This window comes from Perca fluviatilis, chromosome 21 (genome assembly GCF_010015445.1).
Source record: "Perca fluviatilis chromosome 21, GENO_Pfluv_1.0, whole genome shotgun sequence".
Classification (NCBI taxonomy): Eukaryota; Metazoa; Chordata; class Actinopteri; order Perciformes; family Percidae; genus Perca; species Perca fluviatilis.
This window is the reverse complement of record NC_053132.1, coordinates 12,274,772-12,296,551: the sequence shown is the minus strand read 5'-3', so window position 1 is coordinate 12,296,551 and position 21,780 is coordinate 12,274,772. Positions and strand designations below refer to the sequence as shown.

The 21,780-nt window shown below is 41.2% G+C and overlaps 1 protein-coding gene across 7 annotated transcripts in view; it reads right to left on the bottom strand.

The window, feature by feature from the left end:
- Positions 1-20,943, bottom strand: part of pax2b (paired box 2b) — a 30,554-nt gene extending 9,611 nt beyond the window's left edge. For 2 of the 7 annotated variants that reach the window (XM_039789248.1, XM_039789245.1), the window contains exons 1-7: positions 20,374-20,943; positions 18,435-18,648; positions 17,672-17,869; positions 14,369-14,445; positions 14,140-14,259; positions 5,375-5,550; positions 2,513-2,627 (exon numbers count right to left, since the gene is read on the bottom strand). In XM_039789248.1, coding sequence (XP_039645182.1) covers positions 2,513-2,627; positions 5,375-5,550; positions 14,140-14,259; positions 14,369-14,445; positions 17,672-17,869; positions 18,435-18,648; positions 20,374-20,416 — 943 coding nt within the window. In that variant the 5' untranslated portion in view covers positions 20,417-20,943. The remainder of the gene's footprint in view (positions 1-2,512; positions 2,628-5,374; positions 5,551-14,139; positions 14,260-14,368; positions 14,446-17,671; positions 17,870-18,434; positions 18,649-20,373) is intronic. The other 5 variants (XM_039789251.1, XM_039789247.1, XM_039789250.1 and 2 more) reach the window with 3 other exon arrangements.
- Positions 20,944-21,780: the final 837 nt, after the last annotated feature.

The following is a 21,780-nucleotide window of genomic DNA, read 5'->3' as shown; positions in this document are numbered from 1 at the left end:
ACTCATCTTAATTGAATGTGGATTGTTGTATTTGGTGGATGGAGTTTTGTTTAGAGAATTGACAGGAGTGTACTGGAGCAGGTGCTTGAGGAGGAGAAGTGTCATTGACACGGGGGTTTTAAGCCTTTGGAGGCCTCCATTAACAGGCCCAGCAGGGAATATGTTTAAAGAGTCTTCAGTATGCAGTCACTGAGTGGAGATGTGTAAAACTCCCACTGAGTGCTCAAGGGAATCCGCTCAGCGCTCAAAGATGGCTCTTCAGCCTGAAGCACCATCAAGAAAACAGGTGGGCTCTGACTAATTTCAGGAAATACAGAAACTCTCTATAGAAATAGTGGACAATTGGCCGTATCAAGGCCATCTCTCCATTTATTTCTCAAAATACACAAAAAAGTTAAGAGCTCCTCCTTCTGCTATTCATGAATTCAGCCACGACTCACACTATTTGAATTTTAAGCAGTTCGAATGAACAAGAATACGAAGCACTTGAGATGAAATCCATCTCTCGAAGGGAATTCATCAAAGAAATGACTTCCCATATCAACAATAGAAATTACCTCACAATATGCAATTGTCCTATCCACATATTCATGGAACCCTTTGGTGTTTTTATGGGGTAAGAGGGACTATTTAGCAGGTAGTACAGCATTAATGTGGAGGAGAGGGAGAGAGAAAAAAGCAGTTTTAATGGAAGTGGCTTCTTGCCGTTGAATTTCGATGATGTGCACAATGCCCTTAAATCCCTTTCTTATTTGAGCCTGCTTTGCAGGTACTTTTGAGCCTTAATAGGATAAGCAGAGGACACAAAAGATTTCTATCTCTCAAGTCTTTCAGTTCACTGAGAATCCCGATCTCTGGCAATGAGCACTTCATGAATCATTCATTTTTAATAGATTATGCAAATTCCAGGACATAAAATCAACAAGATCAATAACTGCAGGCGTTTTAATTGGTGTTGGAAAACATTTTAAGGATGAACATAATCTCCAGTTCTTTCCCCCGTAAAGACACAATTAATTTGAAATTGGATCTCGGCCTAAATACTGCAGATAATTTACTACTTTTTGCATGGCTTAAAATTCCTCTGGTAGGCTTATCGCTGGCAAGTAAACTGTAATACTCAGCCATTAGAGAGACCACACACCTGAATATCACCTAATATCCACACAGGCAGCCACTGAGGGAAAACCAAGCAGAGGAGCCACTAACCAAATACTAATTACCAAGTGGAAGTCGGAGTGATGTTTGTGTCATTAGTTTGACCTCCGCGTGCTTTATTCCTCTGCCTCCAGTGAGATCTGCCACCAGAAAGGGCATGGAACAAACTTATTTACTAACACAAAAGCAAGTAATGCGCTTTTCATATGCACATGCACACACACACACACACACACAAACACACACACACACACACACACACGCGCTGCAATGCATACAATCCCATCTTTCTTCCTCTACATGTCTCTTTGCACCTGTAAAGCAGTAAGGAGACCCTCTCTTCAGAGACCATCTAAAATATCCCAGGTGCAAACAAAGCCGCCTGCATTCTACGGGGCCATCAGTCCACAAAGGACAAACACACACCTTTCTTCTCAGGAGGCCTGCCTTACAGGGGAAATCTACCTCCCACATATTAATGAGAAAAGGGCCCTTTCTTTTCTCATAAGACTGCTTGGCTATCATTTGAGAAGGGGGGCTGCAGAAATTTTCAATCACCCTGTCCTCCCCCACGCAGAACTCGTTGCCTTTGATGGCTGCTGCATAATTATATGAATTTTAATAAAAGCTCTGTATATAAATCTCAGGCCCTGACAGTCATAGTAAACTTTCAGTAAACTTAACCTTCTTCTTGGTAATAACACGGCAACAACGAAACAATATTTCAATTAGCCAGGCAGTCATTAACTGTGACAAGGAGAGGAGACACAGAGGGAGGGAGAAATAGGAGGGTGAAATAAATGATCATGGTGTTAGAGTTAGGCGGCAGAAATGCCAGAACGTATTTACAGAGGCACATTACTCGTGCTTTGAGACACACAAACTGTCTCCCGGCGAACAAATCACAGGAGTAACACAGCAGCAGCCAACAAGCAGTCAGTCCTGCATGGTGGCCTTTTTTGCGAGACCTTGCTCTGATACACAGTCATAGTTGTGATGTGCTGACACCCAAAGGTCCTTGTCTGTCCAGCGGTGACTGAACAGCTCACCCCCCCTTGCCCCACCCCGCAATCTCTCTTATCACCCTGCTTGCTCAGCAAACAACCAGACGGAGGACAGCTGCTAAGCTTTTATCGCATCACTGTACCACCTTTTCAGCTCAGAGTGAAATGGTATTAAAAAAGTCTTCACACTTAACTTTTTGGTTTGCTTTTATTTTCACACATTTCATTTTTTTTGTCAATTGCACAAGCATTCTTAGTTGTTTTTCTCGTTCTTTTACATTGTTCAAACCCCCTCAGCTGAAGCTGTGGCGCGGCAGCATAAAGGCGTACTGTATGGCACTTGATCTTACCTACAGGGTAGCTTTGCGACACACTGGGGCCCAGGTCTGGGTGGACGCTAGAGGATAAACTGGGCTTGACTTCGTCCAGGCTGGAATTCAGGGCAGGGAGCGAGTACTCATTAGCCTGGGAAAAGGACAGTTGAATCATTACACAACCAAACAATACCAAGATGGAAATCCTCCCTTCTCCTCCTCCATTAAGCGCTCCACACAGGCCTATGCGACTATAAATTTGTATGAGAGCAGTGTTTGTGTGTGTGTGTGTGTGTGTGTGCGTGTGTGTGTGTGTTTGCTGCAGGGTGGCAGTTCAAGCATATCATGAATGTATTTTGGTATTGTCTGAGAGGAAGTGGGATTTTGAGATGAGTGAAAAGCCAAGGCGTCAGCTGGCCCTTTGTGCTTGACTGCAGTCCTACCCCTGATCAGCCAAGGGAGAAAGCAGTTCTGCTTTGTTACAGGCTCACCATGTGGCCCTGTTTGAGAGACACCATTCACCTTTTTTTGCTTTTTGCTTTTAATTTGGAGTCTAAACCACCTTTAAATTTCATTACCGCTTATCTCTGAATAGAATCACTTGTAAAACTTGCACTTTTTGTTAACATCTAGCTGTTTGAATTTTTGCTTTTTGTGTGCATTCAGACGTTGTATCAAAGGACTAGTTCACCCAAATCACTAGCAAAACACAGGTTTTTAATGCTAGCAGTATCTTCCGATGCAAATAATTTTATGTGCTCAGATTTTGAAATGTCCACCTTTTGAAAATTCCATCTCAACCCCACTTTAAAGGTGGTACATGGAATCAGTGTGTTAGTGCTGCTTTTTTTTTTTCTTCCAAAAAACATTTATGTTTTTAATTGCCATTTGAAAATGTTCTATACTAGTGGCAATGTGATACCTGAGTTCCCGGAGTACCAATACCAAAACAATGCTTTAAAAAAAAAAACTAAATTTAAGACAAACTACTCAAATGTTGGATGTTTTCAAAACACAGCTGAAGCCCTAAATTGTCTAAAATCTGCTAAATTATGATTTAAATCAGAATATATCGGATTTAAAAGTAAGACAGGCATTTGATGCCAACTTTCGGTATAGTTGAGATTTTCAATACCCAGGGCCAGTTGGTGCCAAAAAGTATGTCTTTCCAGAAACAATGTCCTGGTTACTCTGGATAATCAACAAAATACAGATTTAATATGGACTGCTTCCTGAGTAGAAAGTAGTTCCAGTAAAAAGAATTCACAGCCAAGTCTATCTGGATGGAAATAAAACCAAATGTGTATTTTTGTAATTTTGGTGAACTGACCCTTCAACAAAAAATACTAATCTAAAAATAATCTCTTTCCAGCTTGTCTCCCATTGTCAGGTTTCTTTTTGTTAATCCACTAAAAGACACTAATGGCAGATGTTAGCAGGTTCTTTTAATGAGATGAGACTTCCGGAGTCTGAGTGTTGACAATGTTTGTCCAAAGCCCAGTGTGAGCCTGAGTGGCTCAGTGGGCCGCTCTCCCACAGGGGGACGCCCGTGACCCCGCTCTTGTCTGCCACTATCACAGACAAACTCTAATTGTCTGCTACAACTGTTCACTGGCACAATGTCGGATGTTTTCCTCTATTCTCGGAGGCTTCAGACGCCAAACAGACGTTTTATCATGCAGATAAAGGGCAGAAGGGGGAAAACTGAAAAGATAGGTCTGAAAGGGATGACCAAATGGCTAGCAGAAGTGTGGGAGGGGTGAATCCATTGAGTTTTGCATCTCCAGAATGGGTTTTTAATGCCTCGCTACAGAACCCAGACACTGGCTAATAGGGCCACAAAAAAAAAAAACGTGAGGCACCCATGAAAGGGAAAGTGCTCTGATTAATACTGCATTAAATTAAACCTGATTTTTCTAGACTGTTCCTGGCCTCGTTTTTTCTTTTTTCTTTACTTGCCCTCTTTTTTAGTGTTACCCTTTTCCCTCTGCCTTTTAATACTCTCCCTGACGTTCTTTGTGATTGCAAGTCATTTCCAATTCGTTTTGGTATTGATCTTCCAGTAGAAATCAGTTTTGTAATTAGCTGCAAATTAGGCCCTCTTCTGGAGGTGAGGCCTGTCCCACTGATTTATCACCTGCGTAATTCGCTCCGATTGGAGAGAAATTAAAATGAACTCAATTAGGCGAGTGCTTTTGCTTTATGGGTCCGACTTGTAGTTCGGTGGGAAAAATTAATAGTCTCTTGTTGTTTAATAGTATAATGAAAGTAAATAAAGGTTATCCATTGTAATAAGCCCAGAGCTTTTAATAAGCGGTGGTTTCTTGCTGTCGTTTTGGTGTGGGGGGTGGCTGGTCCCCAAATGCCTCTTAATTTTTGAAATGAGGATGGATGGCCAGTGTGGCTCACATATCAGAAGGAAGGAGCAGAAATACTACATGAATACATGTTACAATAAAGGCCGCCTTCGCGACTGCGTCAGTCATTAAACATCAAAATATGACACTGAAATGGAAAATGAACAACAAAGGCAAGAAGCAGCCGTTGAATAACACAGCAAAAATGGAGGAAAAATCTAGGTATTGATTAATTTCATGTTGCCTTACTGTTATTCTCAATTATAGGGGATACAAGGAATGTGTTTTTCATCACAAAATCAATAATGTGTGGGAGTTTTCCTGGTGATCCCTCCAGCATTATACATGCTGGGTTGTAATCCAGTGCTTGGACACTTCAGACGTTTGTTTAATTAGCTTTCTGGGTATAGGTTTGGGAATATTTGTGACAAAGGTGTTTTTCTTTTTGAGCTTGAATCAACATTGCATGCACACTTTGGGTGTATTTCCTTGTACAGTATGTGGAGAAAGAGCAGAAGTGATGAGTTGCAGTGCTACCAACCTGTTCAGGTTTGATGTGCTCCGATGTGGGGAAGACGTCAGGGTACGAGGGGCGTTCAAAGACCCGGTCCAGCGCTTCCAGCTGCTGCTGGGTGAAGGCATCTGCCCTAAGGTGTTTCCGTAAACTCTCCACACTACCCTGAGAATCACTGTTTGGGCCAGAACCATCTGAACCATCTACAAGAAGAAAGAGCAACAATCGAGACACTGACCCCGGGAAGCTGGCCTTTACTTCAAGCTATGCACTTTATATTCTCCTCATGTATTTTCTGCACCACCTACTGTGGGGGATCTGAGGAGGACAGAAAGGGTGCAGGTTTTCCCACTCCTTAATGGCTGTAGTGAGCCACTGGCTACATCCCTGCACCCCCCACCCACCCTGACACAGTAGTAACACCATCATGATCTGAAAGCCCTCTAGTAATTGATGGATTACCATCACTTGCAAATATATACATGTTGTGGCAAGCATGTATACTAATGAAAGCAGCAGCTAGCCCATTACAGTGCGTTTTTTCCCCTCCTTTCCTCCCCAAAACCCTCTTGGTGCTCGCTGAAATCAAGAGCAGTTTTTTTTACAACACAATTTCCCTTTCACAATTCAATACTGCTTTCATTTTCTGCGAGTGTGGTGGTTTCATTTGGAAACGACGGCGGAGGACAAGAGGCTGAATAAAATCGTACAGTCTGGTTCAATCACCCTGCTCTCCAAACACAGGAATTTTCTCCTGACTTCTGACCTGATTACCCGGCAGTTGGGAGAAGGATGCCTTAGCTTTTCCCGTTGTCACTTGTGTGCGACGCTTAAAAACCTTTACAGACCAACCTACCATACCTCCTTCCCTCTCCCTTTTTCCTCCCTCCATCACCCTCCCCACGTCTCCTGGCTGCAGTGGCTGTGTCTCCTCCCTGGATCCAGAAAGCTTCAGCTCCCTTACAAATCTGTCATTCTAAATTTGCGGCAGATTATGTTCTCCCCTCAGTGGGAGAGTGGTGATATATGATATGCAAGGCCCCTATTGATTGCCTGATCTGGTGGCAAGAGGGAGCTGAAATGAACTTGAAATGAACATCATGCCTCAACTCATTGTGCGTATAATACTCTACTTAATCCCACATTTTTCTCTGCCATGGAATTCAATTGATCAATCATGTCTGTGTGATAGTACCATTTGGGAGGGTTATTGCCATTCTATTCTGCTGCTTGACCTTTTTTTTACCGGCAGAGGCCAGAGGATGAACCCGACTCTGAGCTATAAAAGAGAGAGAGTGTGTGTGTGTGTGTGTGTGTGTGTGTGTGTGTGTGTGTGTGTGTGTGCGCGTGCGTGTGTGTGTCTGAGCATGTGTGAGTGTGTGTAACCTGGAATTGTGCTGATGGCTGCGAAAATGTCAAGCAATAAATATCATGAGTTTGCTAACAATATCTTGTTAACTATTCTATTTTCACTGCATAGATGAATGTAGGACTTATTTACAAGCGATGCACCGATGTGATCCAGTATGTTGGATCGTTATCAGTGCCGATACTGATCTCATTAGGTCGACTGGGTTTTGGCCGTGATGTGACAGATTTCATTATAAAAATCAAAGGCTTTTGCTATCATTTCATTCAGTCATAGCGAGCTGCCGAATCCATTTTTAGTGGCACAGTAATTCCTGTCCTCATTACATAAGGGTATAAAGGTAATATAGGTGAGGTAAACATGTCTTAAATATGGGAAAAAGAGATCACTGGTCTGCTGTCGAGAGATACACTGAGTTGAGGTATCAGAATTGGGAGAGAAAAGTTGGATCGTGCATCACAATCATTTACCCCTCAACAGTATCATCTGTAGTGTCGTTAATCTTGTGAAACGCTTGATTTTACCTCAACATTTCCTCTTATGTCTCCATATATATGGGGGTTGAAAACCAAACATTGTCCACACTGTATGAAAGTATGTCACTCTCCAGTGAAAACCAATTAACTATTACATTTTGTCGGAGCTGGTTGCTCCTTAACTTTTTTTAAATCCACCATATTATCTCAAAACTTTGTCATCTAGCTTAAACAGGTTTTTATTCTTCATAAAATGGACACTGGTGGGTGCATTAGAATGTCAAAAGGGAGATAAACCTATTCACTTTTTTTTGGCGAGCGTTTGATGAGAAGATCAATACCACTCATGTTTGTCAGCTATGAAGCGACGGTCAGGAGATGCTTAGCTTAGCTTAGCATTAAGACTGGAAACAGGGTGAGACAGCTAGCCTGGCTCTCTGCAAAGGTAAAACATATTCCTTCCAGCACCTCCTGAAGCTCACTTTCCCCCCCAGCTTCTAGTTTATGCTAAGCTAAGCTAAACTAACCGTCTCCTGAATGTAGCTTCATATTTAATTCACAGAAATGACTCATCCAACTCTTGGGAAGAAAGCAAATAGGTTAAACTATTCCTTGAAGAGGTTAATACAATTGCTTTAAATAAAAAAAAAACATTTGGTCCATTCAGGTGAATATTCAGCATGTTTTTTCAGGCCCTCACCGACTATAGCTGCTGCTTGCCACTTTATGAAACTCAATTGTTCTCTTTGCTACCAAAGCAAGTAGAGTCATTAATTACTTTCCATCAGCCGGCCCAAGCCACAACACCTGATACCCCCCCCCCCACCACCATATTTGTCATTCACCACTGTGGAATACACTTCCCACACACAAGACAAACCATCCTGGGTCAAGCTACACACTTCCTCCCACTCAGACTGAGGACAGTCCTATCTTCCCTCCCAGCTACTTACTCCCAGCTGACAAATCAGCAACGACGTGTGTTTTGGTAATGACGATGATTGCGGTGACAATTAGAAAGTTTATGTTGCCGTACGCTACGTCAAGCGTAAATCAAGTGAATTATCATTAATCATTTTTGAAACTTCCTCCAAAGAAAGCCATAGCATCAGTCGCCCAAAGAACGCAACTCTCTTTTGACAGAGAGCAAAGGAGGAAGTAGTGATGTTATTATAGAGTCACGTAGTGTCAACAAAACGAGTCAACTGTTTCCGTTTTCTACCGACAGTCAACGTTTGTGTCTTTCAACCGTAACCACCATCGTAACCTTAATCTGTACTCAATTTAACCCAAACCATGCTCTTTTCTTTTCCTTCCTTCCCCATTTATCTTCCGAAAACGCTTCTATCTAGTTACAAACAGCTTACTTTTTCCTTCAATTTGAAGGACTTGTTCATTTTCTTACAATAAGACATAAAGAACAATGTTTTTTTTTTTTTTGCATATTCAGAAGAATACTGGTTATTTCATGACTCTGATGATTCTGCCTGAACTTGGCAGAAAAACCTGTTGCTATGGTATTTTCATACACAAATCAGAATTCAATAATAAACAACAGACCTGATGAAGCAGATTAGTTGTTTTTGGGCATTACATTCTTATTAATTTGTACCTAATTATGTTTTTTTTCCCAACTGTCACTTTGATTTTTGCTTTTTCAGTCACAAATAAATGTTAAATAGAAATATTTACAATTTGAAAAAGTTTTCAGGTGCTGTTAGGTATCTATAAGCACTTCTCGTCACCACAAGAAGTCAGAGTCATCATTTGGACATTTCCAATTCTGCCCATTATGCAGCGGCAGTGATACTAATCTTTGACCACAGTGGCTTTGTCGGTGTGTTACATGCTTGTCCCGCTCCATGGTCGTTTATTGATCATCGCTGGAGCTGAGTGTATTCATCTTGACATCGGTCTGTATTAACACTCTGGTAACGAGGGAGCAGCCTCTATCAGATCAGATAACCGGCTCTATAAAGCAGACTCCTCTCTGCGGGTTTGGCACCCAGAGGTCGCAACCCCTAGCAGGAGGCTTTAGCCAAAGCAATGCTGGGACTTGGAGTCTGAGTGACTGCCCGCCAAACAAAAACAGAATATTTATCATGATTGAAGAGCAGGTTGAGTATGGATAGTATAGCTTTAATAATAGTCTGACTTTAATAGAGGAACAGAATGATTTCAGAATAAAAATGTAAGTTTTTCATGCTATAAAAATAGTTTCTAAATTCCTGTTGAGCCACGGGGAGGTGAGCTGGCACCTTGAGGTCATGAAAGCCCCCCTCAGATGAATGAGCTTACACCCCCCCCCCCCATCTCAGTCTGCTCCTTGTTTAAATAACATGTCAACATACATACACTCTTGTTCCCTTAACACATTGTTATGTATGTCACAATAATACACCGCTATAATTTCCCGCCTGATTCAATTCTCGGTTAAATGAAATCAAATTAAAACAAATTGGATGAACTCAGCTGCATTTTGTTTTGTCTAATTAAATGTTTTGATTATGTAAACATAAATGAAATACTGTGATACGTTTGTTCTGCATCACCAAAGATCTGTGATTAGTATTGAAAGGGATTGGATGGTAAATTGATGAAAAATAACCAACAACATTTTTGATAATCGATCAATTGAAAAATGCCCAAACATTCTCTGTTTGCAGCTTGTTAAATGTCAGAATTTGCTGCTTTTTCGGTTGTATTTAATTGTAAATTAAAATTTTTGACAGTTTGTGGGTGTTGGTCAAACAAAAAAAAGAAATTAGAAGGAGTAGTCGCATTTTCTGACATTTAATAGGCCAAACAATGAATTAAAACTAATTAAGATATTTCTTATTTGCAGCGTCTGATCCCGCATAATACTCAGATTTCGGAACATTGCTTACTGACGGCCATCAGTGTGTTGATGTTCCTAAGCTTTTAAAGGCTTTATTAATCTAATTTGGAGGTTGCACATAGATGCTGACATTTTGCTGCGCTCTGAGTTCCTGTGTTGATTCTTCCTCTCCCCCTATAACAGATGCTGATACACAAAGCAGGGTGTGACGGCGGCCCGCTCCATCACTCATCTCCATCCACACACATCGGTTCAGTCCTCATGACGCTCAGAGATGAGAAATAATTAATTCAACAGCTACTGAAGCACAGAATCACATCCATTCTGACTGCCACTGGCTATTGTTGTTGGCTTTTGAAATATATGATGATCATCTTATCATGAAATTTCTCTCTCTGTATTTCTCTCATAAATCAAGAAGAAAGCCCGACACAAAGCAAGAAAGCGACCAGAATGGCTGAAATTAAGAATCATCTACAGGTCTGATTGTGCAATCCGCTCTGAAAGGACTTTAAAAACCGGACACAATTCACGGACGCTGCATGTTCTCAACAGACCTCCAAGCTGTCTGCTCGGGTCAATTCAGCTCACTCAAACGCTCACTAATAACAAGAAGGTGAACAAAAACATCCATGAAAGCAGAGTTGTACTTTAACATTAGACACTGTATGGCAGATTTTTATTTGACCCTGAGAGAAGCAGCTTCTCCTTTGTCTTTTCAGTGTCAGAAGCAGTGGGGGTGGAGGAGTTGGGATGTGAGGTACTTGGATGTTAATCTGTGAGGTAATAGCTTTTCTCTGCAGAATTGCAAATTCTAATATATGTCACTTTGTAAAAGGTACGGACAGCCTTGGTCACCAAAGACACCATCTCCAGGGGTCTCTCTCTCTCTCGCTCTCCCCAACTCTGTCCGTCTGCAACAATGGCTGCCAAGTGTAACATGCTACTTTTAATTTGCAATAACACGTGACAATAGCAGATTAATGGGTCTTATGACACCTGTGTCCCTGAAGCTCCTCTTGCCGAGACCCAGTGTACATAACGTGTGTCACACTACATTATCGCTACATCCCTCCTGTAATGGGAGGCCTTTTTTTAAGGGCACTGCTGACTTGGAAACTTAGGAGCTGTCTGCCTGCTTGGCAGAGAGCCACAACTACTGCCTAAAACAAATACTCTGGGCTATACAGCCAATCCATTTCAGCACACTGCTCTCCCTTCTGTAACCCTTCCCCTCCTTTCCTTTGCTCATTTTTTTCATGTTTTCAACCCTTGATAATGACTGTTTGTGCCACAATCATTATGGGGCTTACCAAGTTAAATAGGGCTCAGGCAAGCTACTGTGCTGTGAGGAAATTTAATCCAAGCATTAACTGACTATAGACTACTGCCTACTGAGGGAAGCAAAATACGTCTGAATAGCAAACAAGGCAACGCTGAAACACAGACCTCGACTTAAAGTGCTCATATTATGCTTTTTGGCTTTTTCCCTTTCCTTTATTGTGTTATATATCTTTTTTTGTGCACGTTATAGGTTTACAAAGTGAAAAAGCCCAAAGTCCACCCCAAAGGCACTTACCATCTCCAACAGAAAACCCTGTTCACAAACTGCTCCAAACAGCTCTATTGTAGTCCAGCCTTTACTTCTGTGTCGAACGTGCGTCACTTTGCAACACAAGTTATAATGCTCGCCTAGCTGCTAGCGTGGCACGCCCTCATACTCTGCTTCTGACTGGCTAGTAGTCCTTACCTAGCTACTGAGCATGTCCGACTACCAACAAAGATGGAATAGAAGTGTGATGCCTCACTCTGTAGCTAAAACAGAGAGCTCAACACACAGGGTAAAAAGAGGAGCTGCAGCAATGTTCAGTACAACAAAAATATGGTGTTTTAAAAGAAATTAAACCATGTAAACCTATTCTGATATAACCTATAAATACAATTATGAACCTGAACATGAGCATAATATGAACACTTTAAAAAAAACACTGCTTTAACCTAAATGACTATAAAACACCTCAATGGCAACACACACATGCTTCTCACTTCTATTTGTTTGATTTCCGAGCCAGGATTTTCCCAATACTAAGGTTTGTCTGTAGATTCTTGGAAATCAATTGGCTTGCTTGGTTAGAAAAAAAGACTAACCAGTAGGCTAAAGGTTATAGCATTTGATCATTTCCAGACATATTTCTTAAAAAGTGACTGAATGTGATGGGTTTTCAATGTAAATGTTACAAAAAATGCATGAATGGAAGCAAATAAAGACGAACCCTTAAAACAGTTGATGGCAATTATGGCAAAATATGGCATCTGTGATGATTTTCTTTTAAAAATGCATCCCAAAATGTCCACCAAAATTGAAGTTACTCATGGTTGCAACAACCTCACATCCAAAATACTGCGGACATAATCTAAGTGTCCTGAATAACAGCAATGCCCCTTTTTTTAAAGCACACTTTACCCTACCAGCTGCAAAATCTTGAAATTAATTTGTTTATTTCGGGGGGGGGAGGTAAGGTGCACTTTAAGAGAAGACCGCAACAGGACAATAGTGTCTACAGGGTAACATCGTATGTAATATACTATTCTCACAAACTGTGGCTCGAGGCGAGACATTGCTTTTGCAACCGTGTGTGTGCGGCCAAGGCCTGGGGTTTATGTTTTGGAAAGATAAAGTATCCCTGACCCTGTGGTTCCAGGTAGGCACCAGCTGGCCGTTGAGAGAGTATATAAGAACCACAGCTCCCTCCGTCACCCTGAGTACAAGTCCTACCCTGATGCAAACACACACACACACACACACACACACACACACAAAAGCACACACATCCTCACACACACGCGCACACATAGCTTTCTTCTCTTTCACCGTAATGCCGGCCGAGCACCTAAATCACAGAAATGGCAGCACATCAGGGGAATCATTTGAGACTGAATAGCCATAGAAACATGGCGCTGTCACCTGGAAGACCTCCACAAAACAGGCCAGCTCTCCTCCTCACACACACACATACCTTATTCCTCTCCATGCCCTTTAATACCTCTTTGCCCTTCAGTAGCAATCTGCATAGAAATGTGTGCATTCTATCATTCAGGGACTAGACATTACACCCTGGCTAATATGAGAGGTCCTCGAACGACAGAAAATGAACCCTTGAAAATACCAGACGTTTGCATTATGCCTCCGCGATTGCATCTCTTACAGGGAAAGACTTGATTATGTCATTTGCCATGTCCACGTCATGCTGGTTTTTATATCTTTGCCAGGAAATGTACCTCTGACAGGTCATTAGTCATCCCTCCCTCCCTGCACACACATAAAACATCAATTCCACTCAATATCCCACAAACCCCCATGCTTCTCAACAAACGCCATAACAAAGAAGACGCTATGTAAACTGCTGCCGTGCTCTGATTAGCTCTCATTCCAGAGCACTGCAGAAATAAGGCACTTATTCCCCACCCTGTTTGAGATAACTGCCCCTTTTCAGCAGCCACATCATCCCTCCATATACCCATACATGCTTTGTACCATGAGTGCATCTGTTTAGCTATTCTCATCAGACTTATGTAGTGACATTAAGGAAGCCTATTGCTTACAGAACCAGTAATCTATATTGCCTCAAGCCCCCTTATATCCACTAACCTACTACTTCAGCAGCAGAAGTGGAGCCACTTTTGTTAAAGGGAGAAAAAAAAAGCCCTCCACAGAGCTACAGCGGCTTTCTTGACTGACCTGGGTGGTTGGCTACATCATCTTGACATGTAATTATCTAAAGCCCTTTAATCACTTCCATAAAGATTAATTGCAGGAGACAACAGCGGAGGTCGTGTCTTCAAATCAAAAGACTCCTTGGCAGATTGACACAGCGGTGTAACAGAGTTCAGACGTAGGTGTTTTATAAGGGTCATCTACTGGAACTGAAGCAGGTTTTAATACTGTAATTGCAAGTTCAGCAAAGTGGGTTTTATAGCATAACGCTGCACAGAAATCTATTCAATTTTGTAGCTTTTTTTTGTAGGATTCTATATATTTTCTGCATGCTCCTCCTGAGCTGAGATTATGTTTTTTTTCTCTCTCCTCAAGAAAGAAAAATTCTCTTACCTTCATCTCTTTTCCTCTTTTCACCGTTGGATCGTGGAATACCCAGAATCCCATTGATGGAGTAGGATCCTGCAGGGTCGTTGGAGGCGCTGGTTACAGGCGGAGAGGCTGTGCTTGGTACTGGGAAAAAATGACACAAAAAATGAATACATGCATGTTACAGTACAGTATGTGCTGTGATGCTAAATGATGCCCCTGCTGAAGCTGATGCTGTGAGCTGCAGTATTACCTATAGTATGGCCTGGTGTCAGGGATGACCCATCAGGAGATGGATGGAAAGGCTGCTGGACTTTTGTACGGATGATCCTGGGGAACAAAGGGAAGAGCAGATGTCACTGCTGATTTTCTATAACCGACTTTCCTGCATGGAGATTTCCAAACTGCCCGTCACAGCAGCTACTATGGAGATATTGTGTGATTAAGATATCAAACGTAACTCATACGCAAGAAGGGATCAGTGGTTCTACCTTAAAGGTGAGGGCTGGAGAAAAGTCTTCATTGCACTTTTGGTCTGAGTGATCTTGCAAACAAAGCATGAAATCACATCAATTCACCTCAATGATCAGCTTCACTGACTCTACCTGGCCCACACTAATCAGCTCTCTCCCCCCTCGCTCCCTCTCCCCCACTGTGGAGAGGGTTTCACTGGGGCTGAACGCACCCCTATAGTAGCCCTTTGGTTCCCAGATCAAACATCTCTGTAGAACCAGCGGCCCCCATGTGCCAATGCGGATGAGGTTGTATTGATCGGGGCTTTGGGAGAAAAAGTTGGGGATTAGTCACACAGGCAAACAGATGCAAATAGAAAGCTATAAATTATATGTGACAGGAAAGCAATAGTTCCTTATTGCCTTGCACAAGCTTACGCCAGCATTAGATTCCTTTAATCTGAATGGCACTTGGGGAGAATGGGAGCTGTCACAATAATTTGTAAACTTTAAGACTATTTATCATGTATGCCACGTGAGATATGTTAAAGCACAAAGAGAAAAGGTTGGGCAAGGACTATGGAGCCTTTAAGGGTTCATTTCTTTGCACAATTCAGATTGAATTCCTAATTCCTTTGCATGTTTAATTTCAGAATGGAAATATTCACCCGCTCAGATAAAGCTGCACAGATAATAATTTTGAACTGAAATACTCCTGTTATATTTTCTTCACATTATCCAGAAATGCAACAGCTGATTTGGATATTGATGTTACTGTAGGTGCCAGAAGGTTTCAGAGGAATAAATCCAACACTGTCACAAATAAAAAAAGAAAAGAAAGAAAACTCCCCTTGGAGGCAAAGCTACCTAACAACAAGCTTTTCCAGAGAGCGCATATTGACGTTTTAATTTTTTTCACTTCTCCCCATAACAGTTATTCGACCCCTTGACTTGTGTGTGCTACATAAATTCAAAGACTTTATTTGGTATCCATGTTCTTGATATTGAATAAGCAATTTGGGAGAATGAATTAATGACCTGGCTGTTGCTGAAAATCCCCTGAAGAAATATTAAAATTGCTTTCCTTCTGAATCAATAATATCGAGCGCCATTGAGGACCTTTTTGTTTTGTTTTTGAATGTCTACCAACAGGGTAGCGTTACTTGTTGGTTGTGGTGGCCCTGACTCGTAGTACAACACTATCTGTGTAGCATTTAATAATGCATGCAGGCGAAAGGTGTTTAAATAGAGCATCCTCTTTTGTCAACAGTCCTGAGGTCAGACTGTCTGCCACAGAAACCCACGACTGAATCACTCAAGTGGAAAAGACTTTGGCTCCAGTCTTTCATTTTCTTTTTCTTCTGAATTTTCTTAACTGGGGAAACCCCTGTTTTAACACCTGAGGTGAAAACTTGTCTGTGACATTTTAAGATGCTTTTTCTAGGGATTTTCAGACAACTTGAAGTAGCATTAGATGATCTGGAGCAAAGTCTACTGTAGTGATTTAAGCACTAAGGATGTTTTCATAGATTTCTTTTTGCATTCTGCTCCTTCAGAAATTCATTGAAATGTCTTGAAATATTAACCTCTAGCTAAATCAAAACAAATGTGTTTCATATGTGTGTGTGTGTGTGTGTGTGTGTGTGTGTGTGTGTGTGTGTGTGTGTGTGTGTGGGGCACAGAGCAAGTCATTGAAATCTTCTGCTTCGAAAAAAGAAGAAAAGAAGAAAATATTCAGCATTAAGCCTTAATAGAAATTCAAAGTAGCTCTCATATTTGGCTGATAGAATTACAGTTCTTTGTATTCACAATTTAATTTCCCACATAAACAAAGACACATAAAGCCCCCCACCCCCCCTCGGGTCCAAAATAGAAAGCTTTAATTGGAATAGAAAAAACTTTATAGAGCTATTTTAATGATATTAATGTACATTTTGAATTTATCACATACATGTGTCTGAGCCTCCTTAAATGGGGCTTTTTAAGCAGCCACGAAGCATGAAATGAATTTTCTTCAGCCTTTTCTCTATTTAAAAGATGTCTTGTGTGGAGCTGTCCATGCTCTCCCATCAGCTCATTAAAATGTAATGCTGACGCTGGCTCTATGGAACAGTGCCTCTTAACCAAAGTTCATCACCAGGGATCTCTGGTGGGGGTGAGAAGGGTTGAGGGTGGGGTGTCCTGGGTCCTCCTGTATCTGCCACTCTAGAACTATGGTGGTGTGAAAGAATTTCTTCAAGGAAACTGAAGATTTGTGGCATACATAATGATTCTTGAAATGTTAAATATGGGTATTTTACCAGATCATTTGTCATAGTCACGTTTTAAAGCCACAATCAAGGCAAAATTGATGCTGCACTTTTATGCATTGCCATAATGTTACGTCAATAATAATAAGCTACAGCAACAGATCAGCTCGAATTGTAATGCTAGGATTTAAATCAGGAGCCTTATTTATGAACAGGAAGTGTTTTTTGCTTTTGCTACAATGTGTTTTTATTTTTTATTTATCACCTTATTTTCACGTGATGCAATATTTGTTTTTAAATGACAGCCAATATGTTTCCCCTTAATTCCGTTTTCTTCAAAAAATTAAAATCCTGCAGGAAGGCCACGCGTGTTGGTCTCTCTCTATCTCTCTCTCTCTCTCTCTCTCTCTCTCTCACTCTCACTCTCTCTGTCTGTGCAGCAACTCCAACACATTAGATGTGCTAAAGAAAATTGGCCTGCTTTATAGCGCCACGGGATCTGGTCACCGAATATTGATCGGTTTTCATCTCGACAGATTCACTCAGTCTTGGATGTACTGCTGATTGTTGAGGGAGTTTGGTCTGAAAGATTGAATTGCACCTCTGAGACCGCAGGCAGCCTCGGCATGCCGGGGAGCTCAAAGTTGGTCTAACAATATTGTGCTGAGGGTGGTGCGCTTAGCACAGATACACTGTGATACATGATTTATCCATTAGTGAATACATTAGTAAACAAGCGTTTACATCCCGCAGCCCGGTGTTTAAACTAACTAAATTTACAAAAGGAAAAAAACAACTGAAAATTCTAATTTTGCATCTATTTCTTTCGGATATATTTTAATTAGTATGTCCTACCTGTTAATGGATGATACGCTGGGGACAGTGTCGTTGTCGCAGACGCCCTCTGCCAGCAGTCTGTCTCTGATCTCCCAAGCAAACATGGTTGGGTTTTGTCTCTTGTAGTCTGCGATTTTGTCCACCACCTTTGGCGTGGCCACTTTAGGTTTCGAGCCACCAATCACCCCTGGTTTGATGCTGCCAGTCTCGTAATATCTGCAATAATAACAACAGTATTCTCCAATGATAGCTTGCAATATTGAAGACGTAGTTCTGCCTAAATTCACTTTAAACGCAATGATATGTTACAAGCATTGGGAGTAATTGTTTCTGAGAACTACTTTTTTAACAAGAAAGTTTCCAAAAGTTCAGCTTTTCAGCAGAACATCAAACTTGAAGGTTTTATGAGTCTAATAGTCGTTTTGCAATATCATGATGTCTCAAAACATACATATTTGCTTTAAAAAAAAAACCAAGAAAAACGCATTAACGCATGCATAAATGCACGGCAAGGATTTCATTTCGTAAAATCCCTATTGCATCCTTTCAACACACACCAATATACATATAAAAATGGAGGAGAAGCCCACCTGAACTCTAGTAAGCTTCAAAATATTAGGCTATTTATCTATAATTTAGGACGACTAAAAATAGAATTTAACCTATTTAAGAAATTAAAAACGTAGCTGAGTTTTGTAGGTTGAGCTCTCTCCTCCACCTCCACCACTGTATATACATCGTGCATATATTCATCCACCTCGTCGCACCCAGCAGAGTGTACCTGGCTGCAGGGCTTGTCCGGAGAGTGTTCACCCACCTGCCCAGGATCTTGCTGACGCAGCCGTGGCTGACTCTCAGCTGTCTGGAGATGTCGCAGGGCCGGACGCCCTGGTGGGCCAGCTCCACTATGCGCTGCCTGACCACGTCCGGGAGGGGTCTGCCGTTCACAAACACCCCGCCGAGCTGGTTCACACCTCCGTGCCCTACGTGGGATACAACAGCAGCACACACACAACCGTAACATTACATAAAGTCGTAAATGGAGAGGAAGGCGCAGGTGAGTTTGCTTTGCAATTAAATAGCTATAGTGGAGACAGAAATGACGTATGAGTATCTTAAATAACACAAGGGCAGTTCCCTTTACTTGTTCCTATGGAGCAGGTGAATTTACATGCATTCGTGATATTATGAAGGAGCCTTAAAGGATGAAATGCTACACGTAAACATTCCTGTCTGAAAATAACCTGTTCATATAAAACATATAGCCTATATTATTATTTTTTAATTGCATGGAATCAGAAAGTTGTTTACTGCCATCATGGGTGCGCCTTCATTTTCTGTTGTTTTATAAATACAGCACAATGACCAAACAATAATATATGACCAAATAATAATATTTAGTTATTATTCCAAATAATGAATGGGTAAAAGAGGATTTGGATATTTTGGTGATTTAGGAGAAAGCAAAGAGTAGATAATTACAACACTGTAAACCAAGTTTCCATAATGAATATAGGCTACATATTCTTTTAATGAAACAAAAATGGATATTGCAGCTAAAAATGTCTTATTTATGACTACGTTTTTGTCCATGCTTGTTGGTCTGTATTTGTCCCTCCCTTTCTGTTTAAATCAATTGTCTCTTTAACTTTTTTAAATCACGATTAATTAGGCAACAATAATGTCTTTATTGTAGGCCTATATTTTTTTTTATATATATATATAAAATAAAACACAAGGTTTAAGTGCTGAACACATGATTTTTCATCTGTCACACTGTTATTTTGCAGCTTATTACAATAAATCCAACCTGCCTTGACCCATAAATATGTCGGTCTGTGTCATAACTGCTATTTAAATTCTGAAAACAATTAAAAAAATATATTAATTTGTTAGACTAGGCTACTTTAAAGTTTGTCACAGTCAAAACACAGACCTCGTGTTTTCTTAGCAGCTCCACGGCTCATGTTATGGCTATTAAGTTACAAGCTCCCTCATTTTCCCTGCACGGTAATTTTAAATAATTGAACGAGCTTTGATTACTCATATTACATATTATTTAGTAAACAAAGAGGTCATCAATTATTTACACACATTCACCAAATTACAAGCACTGTATGTGGACTTAAGTTGGACTCACAGACCTAGATGTTATTTGAATCATTTGAATAATAGATGTGTATTTGACTTATTAGGCACACACACACACACACACACACACACACACACACACACACACACACACACACACACACACACACACACACACACACACACACACACACACACACACACACACACACACACACACACACACTGCGCGGGAAGCTGCAGGGTGATACACGTGTAAATTACAAAGTGCCTACCAACTCATGTTCTCTGTTTACTATGACAAGTTTAATTCCTGCACATCGTTACTTTGTGCACAGAAGTATTGTTGTCATTTATGATATTTCTAAATAATTTTGAAGCAGAATAGTTGCTGAAATGTGCACACATAAGATATGAGGAGACAATTTACTCCACTGATCCTTATGTTTTCATGTTTGCCTGCATGTCAGTTTATTAGCCTGCTTTTATGCGCCAAAATGCTGTTGGCACATACAACTCGCTATGCTCTCTGCTGCAGGCCTTTGTAAAATGCAGGAATTATACATTCTTATTATTTTGTATCCGCATACGTGTAAAAGCTGCAGAGAAACTAGGGTTGAGCTACTTACGGTGCATCGCGGTGAAGGGGTCTGCTTTGCAGTGAATATCCATTGGATAGCAAAGGAAAGACAGATAATCAACTGAAGTCGCCGTTTCGCCTTCCTATCAAGGATGAAAATGTGAAGAAAAAAAGGTGCTTCTACTCGATGGAGGGACTTAGTTTGCCCCTCCACCCCTGCTTCAACAACCGATCTGATGGCAACTTCTTCCCCAAAAGTTGCCTGTCTTTTCTTCAACAGTCCGGTCCGGGAGCCGAGGTCTGGCAGGTGCGCAGCATGACCGAAGGATTGTTTCAGGAATACGACCTGTGTTTAGTTTATCGGTATTTTTCAAAAGCCTTGGGTGAGCAGAGGTAATTCTCACAGCATGCCAGCGAGCAGCTTTCTTGAAAATGAAACGTTGAGGTCCAGCGTTCAGGGCCCGGTATCTCCTCAATCCTGGTGGCCTTGATTCACGCGTCAAACCGGCGGAGAAAACATGCGCACACACACATCGGGTTTCTCTTCAGCGCTGGATGCGTTAGGCTGGGTCTTTGGGCTGGGAATGAAGCCTCTCTGTGTGTCTGTGGTTCTAAAAGCTGCAACCCTCCCCTCCTCACCCCCCCCCCCTCCTCTGCAGACCCCCCTTTTGCTTATATGGATGACAAAGGCAATAGATGCCAACACTTTGTGATTCGCCAACGCAAAAAATAAATAAATAAATAAATAAAACGGGGGTCCAAATGAGGAGGTCCCTGGGTCTGACACACCGACAGGAAGGGGAGGGAGATAAATAAGGAATGGATTCGGAGTTAGAAATATCAGTTTATTAGACATAACAGCTGTGAATCATATGCTCGCTAACTGGAAGTTTTGAATCAATGAAATAGAGATCATTATTTTTTTTTAATTTGTGTATATCTTTCTGATTTTTTCCCCCTTTATCACACGGACTAACAGCCTGTCTCTGGAAATATACAGGGCATATCTATGTGCCCTCACAACCCGGATTTAGCTCGATCCTTCTTTGAATTTAATCTTTTTATTTCATTTGTTTGCTCATCTGTCTTTATGTTTAGGCCTAAATCTTTGTTTACAGCTTTATTTCTTGCTTTAGGCTATACGATGTTAAAACTAGTCGCTAATATATGTTAATGCAGATGTATTGACCTTTTTACATTCAGCTGATGGTGTGATGATTGCAGTGATCCAAACTGGGAACAGTGGTGGTGGTTGGAGGTGAAACTGATCTGCACGCAGCAGTGTCGCTTAGCTTCTGTAGATGGCGCTGTATAGTTTCTCAAATTTAAAGGCGCTGTCAAAGTAGTCCAAAAGTAAAACTTGGGGTGCATTTGAGTGCTTGTGATCAAACTGAAAACTCCAAAATATTCTTCTGAAACAATAATCAATACGCTATAGATCCATATAAGGTGATGC